Consider the following 8,373-nt stretch of genomic DNA (forward strand, 5'->3'; position numbering starts at 1 on the left):
CAATACAAAAGCTAGGTAAGCATTTCAAAACCAATATCATATTTGGTTAGATTGCAAGTTCCATAGGATAAAAGCTTTGCTTGTGGGAAAGGACAGGCAGAATTTAGGGTAGGTGCCAGCTCTTTACTGCCAGCTGGACCTTACATTTTTTCTATTTGGAAATATCTCACTTCATTAAACCACTTCGTTTGGCAGCATTAGACTTTTCTGTAACTAAGTGTCATGAGTGGAACAGCCCAGATATCCCATCCAGCAAGAACTGCCAGTCAATCAGAGACTCTTAGTTGACCAGCAGTGTTAACAGGGTAGCAGTGTTTGCAATCGGTACCACACACTGTTGAAACACAGGATTGCCTCAGGATTCACAACAAAAGTGTGTTATGGTGGGATGCGGACCATGAGTGGGAATACTGGCAGGAGGAAGGGTGTACATCAGGCACAAAGTAATGGCTATCAGCTTGCCTGTCTTTCCTGCTGGCAGGTTCTTTCACAGAATAAGTGTTATCGCCCAGACGGAGGAAATTCGGCCAGTTGTGTCTGTGAAAATGAATTAAATGAGTACTATAACTTTGTGGCATTCTCTTGCCTTTTCACCCCACCTTTGCATATTGTTTCTATTCAAATAATTATCCGATATCATCTCAAATGCCTCAGTTGAACTTGCCTCCATCACACCTCCAAGCAATGCATTCCCGATCCAAGCAACTATTTGTGTGAAACACCTTTATTTTTCAAATTGCATTTGCTGATTTTGAAAAGCATTTTAAATCTTTTTCTCACAATTCCTTTACAAGTAGTTTTGCCCTTTTTTTTCACTTATCCATTCCCAGCATGATTTTGTAAATTTTAGTCAGATCTTCCCTTAGCCTTCTTTTCTGCAAGAAGAACTGTCCCGATATCTCTGATTTGTCCTCATAGTTGAAAATTTTCACCATTTGTACCAATCACAAAAATCTCTACTGCACTCTCTCATATGTTCACATCCTTCCCATAGTGTGACACTCAGATCTGTACAGAATACACCAGCTGAGGTCTAACATGATGGTCAGTGACATCTAAAGTCAACACTTGCACTGGTTCTCAGTAATTTAAAGATAGCTGCAGTTAAGCCTGTAGATCCTGTTACAAAAAGAGCTTTTATCATCAATAGTGCATCTTTTCCTGTTGCTTCTCTCTCTGGAGACTTTGCATCAGGTGGCTGTTGTTGTTGTTACAGATGGAAATGCCTCTGAAGATCTTCTGCAGCAGGTCCTTTGTAGCAGAAGGACTTAAGCAAGAACTGCTGGATTGACCTCTGCTATGATTAGATTAGATTCCCTACAGTGTGGAAACAGGCCCTTTGGCCCAACAAGTCCACACTGCCCCTTGGAGCATCCCACATAGACCCATCCCCCTATAACCCACACACCCCTGAACACTACGGGCAATTTAGCACCTAGCCTGCACATCTTTGGACTGTGGGAGGAAACCGAAGCACCCAGAGGAAATCCACACAGACACAGGGAGAATGTGCAAACTCCGGACAGACAGTTACCCGAGGCTGGAATCGAACCCAGGTCCCTGGCGCTGTGAGGCAGCAGTGCTAACCAATAAGACACCATGCTTCCTCAACTTGCAGCAGATCTATGAGAACAATAAACAAAAGTTTGCAATCTTAATAAAGGGACACCTCACCCTGACATGTTGGGCTGGTCTGGAGTAGAATAGGTATGGACCAGGAGCGGGCAAGTGGGACAAGTTTAGTTTGGGATTACATTCGGCATGAACTGGCTGGACCGAAGGGCCTGGTTCCAATGCTCTGTGACTCTAAAGGATCCAAGTCATCAGCTATGCATTTAGTTTATTCAGTCAATTTTGAACAGTCAAGGATCTCAAATGGCCAGAAGTTTAGTGGGAAGGGGCAAGTTAATTCCGGTGTGTAAGGGAATTAACGAGATGCGCATACATACACATAGAGTCAGTTTAGGGTTGAAAGGATCAAAGGGTCTCGGAGAAAGCAGGAAAAGGTTACTGAGCTGGATGATTAGCTATCATTTTGAATGATGGAGCAGGCTAGATGGCCGACTGCTGCTTCTAGTTTCTATGTTTCCATATTGGCTTCTTAGCAACTGATGGTAAGGAAGTGATCCCACCATTTAAGGAATGAAGTTTTGGTAACAAAAATTTATCCCAATAGCAAGGGTCTAGGCCCGAAACGTTAGCTTTTGTGCTCCTGAGATGCTGCAGGGCCTGCTGTGTTCATCCAGCCTCACATTTTATTATATTAGCTAGAATCTGATCACTGGTTTCCTATCCAAATAAGTCATCACCTTGCTCTTATACTCATCACTCTGGCGCTTAGAAGCAGATGTGTAATGGGATTTATGTGGGTGAAGACATAACCAAGATGTTATATTAACAGTTTACATGAACTAATTTGAAAATGTACAAAACATGCGAATAAAAATATCTTTCTGTTCAAAATTTAGATAGCAGTTACCATCTTCATCATTGTATTTCTACGATTGCTTCATACTGAGTCAAAAGATAGGGACAATGGGAAGGCAATGGTGTGGTTGTAATGTAGCTACAGTAGTATTCCTGGCCCAGCCTATTGCTCAAGGTACAGGGGTTTGAATCTGAACTTAGCAGTTGGTGAAATTTGGATTCATTATTTTTAAAAAGTAAATTAAAAGCTAGTTTATTGATGACCACGTAATGGTCATTGTAGATACCCTTCTGGTTTGGGGAAGGAAGTCTGTCGTCCTTACTGGGTCTGGCCTACGCGTGAATCCAGACCTACAGCAATATGTTTGACTCTTCACTGCCCTCTGAAATGGATCTGGCATGCTCTTCAGTTTAAAGGACAATTTGGGGTGGGCATTAAATGCTGCCCTTTCCAGTGATGCACACATCCTATGAATGAATACAAGAATTAGAGTCATAAAATTATTGAGATGTACAGCATGGAAATAGACCCTTCAGTCCAACTCATCCATGTAACTAGCTCTTCTCTGGCAAGTAATAAGAAATTGTATAAAAACTGAATAAAGACAATCAACAAAAACTTGCAGTCAAGTCCATTAACCAATGAAGATTAGCAGTATAAAGGTTTTTAATTCAGAAATGTTTATCATTTTCATTTGCTGCAGCTGATGAAAAGAAAATCTGTCCAGCTACATGGTCACAATTTTTAAAAAAAGCCTTTCATCTCTGTGATCGAATTAGATTAGGGTATTTTGGAAGGTTGCAAATCATTGACTCCATTCCAATTAGTAGCTTTACTATATTGCAGGGGATAGTCTCCAGTCACTGCACTGAGGTCACACTATGTCACAACATGCCTCTTAGCAGTTATTAATTATTTTAAGAATCTTCATGAAATGCATTTTTCATAGTATTTTAATCAGGGTAATCAGACTCCCAATAAGTTATACGTGCAAGGAACATGAAGCATGAAATATGATTTCAGCAAAGTTAAAACATCAATTTGTGATTTCTTTCCAGCATTGACTTTAAACACTTTGAAAATAATTTAGTGAGCACCTAATATCCTAAAATTGGCTTGGTAACTTTTAACTTGTCATTCCCATGGAAATTCCAGAATGTAAGAAATGGTAGTCACCGAGTTTTTTTTTACTGCCCTTTTTATTGCTTTATTGCTTAACTGAAAGAGAATTGTCTTCTGAAAAGTTATTTTTCAAATAGTCAAGGTACATGAATATTTTTATTACTAACTCTCATTATTGTAGATTGTATTTATTCCTAGCAGTTGATAGTAAAGTCATCATTTTATATATTATGTATATATTATATATATCTATATCAATTTCAACCATGCAGGCTAGAAATTTAATATACAGTAGCCCATTTTAATTTTCACAATACAAGTGAACCTCTTTAATATTATCTAAAATTATCACTCATGAATTCAGTTCCATTCAGTACATAGTTATTGAGTAAAGTTGAATCCTGATTAAGGTCAAGATGTGACACAAAGCTATTTGTTTCTTACATATTCAGTTTATTTTTTATCTTTTTTTAAAGAAAGGTGTCTGTGTTATAGCATTTTTCATAGTCAAACCTAAGAAGGAAAACAATAGACATTTTCAAGCATTTGTGCAATTTTATATGTTTAGCTTAAATGAATAGGCATGAACCTAACTAATGTCAAGATATTAATTAATGTACTGATCAATATATAATATATTTCAAAGAACAATACAATAGTGAAACTAAAATATATCATGCATTACTGAATTTTATGAATACCAATATTAGAATATTGATATTCATAAGTATCAATACTAGTGTATCTATTTTTACTTCTTTCCTAAAGCACAATGATGTTATAATAAGTCCCAAAGCAACTGTTATCAGGTACTTGGTATGATGCATACAGAAGACAGACTGAGGGCAGGTGAAACTTAACATTCATTATGGAAGGGTTTAGAGAAAGGAAAGAATGTTCCAATCTGAAAATTGAAACAGTAAATGGAGAGATATTCATATATACCTGATCTGCATTTGTTTGTTACAGATTAAAGCAATAATCTCTTCAAGAAATGAGTTAATAGAGGGATTGGAAGAAAGGGGAACCCTATCAGTGATAAATTATGCATATTCAAATGGAGAACAATGCAAAAACTAACATACTCAACTTTGATAATTATAGTAAATAAGATTTAATTTCCATATAATATTGCAAACGTGATCTTTGAGTAGACTGTACATTGTCAAGTTATAGTATATTCACAATTCAGGTGTTTATCATCAGTGCTACATCTAAACTGTCTTATAGCATTAATAAATTTTCAATTTAAGTTGAATCTGTAGAGTTAGACAGATTCTGAAGCAAAGTTGAGGGAAATTTCTTACTTGAAAGAATTTCACCCTATTTTATACTAATATTGGTATCAATTTAGAACGTTTGAGACCCTGCTACTCTAATCTGGTTTATTTAACAACACCAAAAAAACTGCGGCCTCTACCATTGAGCATGGCAAGTACCTGGGAACACAGTGCCATTCTGACTTCCTTTATCTCTGCTGGGCCCAAATCCTGGAACTCCCTCAGAGAACTGAGGGATGGGATGGTGGCTCAGTGGTTAGCCCTGCAGCCTCACAGCACTAGGGACCCGGGTTTGATCCCAGCCTCAGGTGACTGTCTGTGTGGAGTTTGCATATATTACCTGTGCCTGCATGGGTTTCCTCCGGGTGCTCCAGTTTCCTCCCACCATCCAAAAATGCGCAGGCTAGGTGGATTGGCCATGCTGAATTGCCCATAGTGTTCAGGGGTGTGTGGGTTATAGGGGGATGGGTCTGGGCCTGGGTGGGATGTTTCAAGGGGCAGAGTGCACTTGATGGGCCAAAGGACCTGTTTCCACACTGTTGGGAATCTAATCAAAAACGATGAGGGTATCTTGGCCACACCAACTGTAATGTTGCTTGAAGGCTGCTCACTGTCACCTTTTCAAGGACAATCAGTGATCTAGATTAAATATTGTCTTTTCCAGCAATGTCAATATCTCTTCAATAAAATAAAGCTAAAACATCACAAAATGGATTTTTTTTCAAAGTAATTGAACTCTTACAACCCTGAATTCAACATGACAGTTTTCAAAGCTTTACCAATGTGAATAAAATTAGGAATACTTAAAAGTGCGCATGAATTTTAAATTGGTACAATCTTTATTATCAGTTTAAATCCAGAAATAAATTAAACATTGTGTTGCTTAACGTTTCCATAAATCTAGTGTTGAAATGATTCAAGATACAGTTTCCGAATACATTGCTTCTTTTTTTATCTTTCTGCATTTTAATTTGTTGTGGACTTTTCTATTTGAAATAATGATAACAATAGGGCTGACTGATGCATACAGTGAAGAAAAGAAAACTCGGAGATCTGAGATGAGAGAGGTCTGCATTGTCCTAGTGACCGTCAGGGTGTAAATCCAGAGAATGTTGTCAATTCCAAAGAAAAGAACATAAAGAGTAACCAAAGTGACCACTGCTTTTGATGCTCGGGTCTCCATTGTGGATCTCTGGTTTTTGCTTGAGTCCCGAATCTCTTTTACTTGCTGCCTGTGTCTGTACAGAACTAGCAAAATATAAGCACTGGCAAGGATCATAAGTACAATGGGTATAAAATCTCTGGAGGTCTGCAGTGCACCATTAGCCAGTTTTATAGCCTGCGACGGGAATCTCACAAAGCAGTATTCAAGATTCACAGCATGTTTATTGCCAGTTCTGTTATTTGCTGAGGAAATAGAGAATAATATGGCTGGAGTACTTAAGGACATGTTCAGCAGCCATAAAAACACAAGAACAGGACCAAGGTATTTTTGTACATGTCTTTTGACAGTGGACCAAGTTGAAGTGACTGGAGTCAAACTGATACATTGAAAAGCACTAAGTAGACAAGTCAGCCAGATAGACAAAGACCTGGTGGTTCTGTAGATGAAAATTACAATCTTACAACCATTGTCATCAAATAGTTGCTTTAATCCAAATGCTGCTGTGGTTTCTGGGATACACCTTACTAGGGCCACTAACAAGTTCACAGTGGCCAAATTGGACACGATTGTATCTGCTGCAAGGAGCTTATGGTCGTAATAGGCAACATGGATAAATGATGCAATGATAGTTACATTACCTGGGATTCCGATCACTGTTAACAGGAGGTAGAGTGTACCTTTCACAACACTCCTTCCTTCTATAATATCCATTTCTTTCAATTATTTGACTTTAATAAATTTGATGTTTTAGTGCCTGTGTTAAACAGAACAAAATGAATATTAGTGTGGCAGAAATAATGAAATAAATACAATAGTTGCACAACAATTATTTATTGCATTTGGTAACAGAATACAACTTGAAATTCTGCCTGAAATTTAATTGAAGTACTATTTTAGGGGGAAGTCATTGTTTGTTAGCAGTGACCAGATGTTTGCTTAATCTGTGCGCAGTTTCTTCTAACAAAATTAAATCCTCTTCTAATGCCAAGAAAAGTTAATCAGCTTTTAAATTAAGAGTTATTTCAAACGAGATGAGCATTTTAATATATTTCATTATACTTAAAGATCAAAATTCTCAGGTAGCATTAGTGTTTTTATTCAAGGTCACACATCACAGTATTCTCTTTTTATCCCTTTACCAGATTTTAATTTATGTTTAACTCTGAATTGGATTTGGAAAAGGTTTTGTGAATAATTTATAAGATTGAATCATCCAAATTTAAAATTCTGAGGTTTTTAAAAGCTAGAAAATATTTTGCAATGAATTAAACTGATGGTCTTTACAGAAAAGGGTAAAAATGTGTAAACTCCAAGTATCAATGGCACCAAAACCTTGTATAGAACATAGAACATAGAGCAATACAGTGCAGAACAGACCCTTCGGCCCTTGATGTTACACCGACCTGTGAACTAATCTAAGCCCCTCCCCCGACACTATCCCATCATTATCCATTTGTATATCTAAGGAGGAGGTTGCATGGCTGTCTTCGGAAATACTAGTCATCGGTCATTTGTCATTAAAAGTAGTGCTGGGAAGTAGATCATATACTCAGTTATGTACATTGCAGTCACATGGTGGTCATTTCAATGATGCTGTTACTTTGTGATCACAAATCGAATCAACAGGAAAACAAATTCAGTCGGCAAGCTGCAAGTATTTCCTTACAGAGAATTGGAAAATGTAAATGAACCATTTGTGGTTTGGCCCTCGGTACACAATTACAATGAGTAACTAAGTATATGCCAAGTCATAGTTGTCTAAACTGATGGGTGAGATTTGTTGCCAGTCTGTTCTTTATATTTATACATTCATTAGCTGTGGGTGTCAGCGTTTATCGCCAATCCCTAGTTGTTGTTTAGAAGGCAGTGGTGAGATAACTTGGTGAATTGTGACAGTCCTTTTGGAGTAGGCTCAGTCTTATATATGTCAATATAAAGCAATATATTTCTAAGTATATTTACAATATGTTTTTAAATGAATTTGTAACTCTGAGAATTGGCAAGAAACAAAGAAAAAGCATGAATAACAGTATGCTGCTTGGAAATGTTCCAGATAAAACAAAAGCAGAAACAGTCCTGTCGGTAGTAACGTCTGGGGGTTGATGCCCCAAAATTAGGACAGCTGTCTTACACACTAGTCAAGCAACAGTCTAACATAGTCTTGTTCACGGAAACATACCTGTTAGACAATGTCCCAGACACCACCATCACCATCTTTGGATATGTTCTGTCTCAACAGCAGGACAAACCCAGCAGAGGTGGTGGCACAATTGTATACAGTCGGGAGAGAGTTGCATTGGGAATCCAGTACATTGACTCCGTACCCCTGAAGTGTCATAACTTAATTGGCAAGGAGCCCCCCTGCTAATTACCACATA

General features: G+C 37.8%; 1 protein-coding gene across 1 annotated transcript; it reads right to left on the reverse strand.

Moving 5' to 3' along the window:
• Positions 1 to 5,746: 5,746 nt before the first annotated feature.
• On the reverse strand, positions 5,747 to 6,744 carry LOC125462680 (olfactory receptor class A-like protein 1). The gene has a single exon (XM_048552909.1). The coding sequence runs from the start codon at positions 6,704 to 6,706 to the stop codon at positions 5,747 to 5,749; it is 960 nt and encodes a 319-aa protein (XP_048408866.1). The 5' UTR covers positions 6,707 to 6,744.
• Positions 6,745 to 8,373: the final 1,629 nt, after the last annotated feature.

Source organism: Stegostoma tigrinum, chromosome 21 (genome assembly GCF_030684315.1).
Source record: "Stegostoma tigrinum isolate sSteTig4 chromosome 21, sSteTig4.hap1, whole genome shotgun sequence".
Classification (NCBI taxonomy): Eukaryota; Metazoa; Chordata; class Chondrichthyes; order Orectolobiformes; family Stegostomatidae; genus Stegostoma; species Stegostoma tigrinum.

What these genes read in the sequence shown, in the direction of transcription:
- LOC125462680 (XM_048552909.1), bottom strand. Translation starts at nt 6,706, where the DNA reads ATGGATATTATAGAAGGAAGGAGTGTTGTGAAAGGTACACTCTACCTC.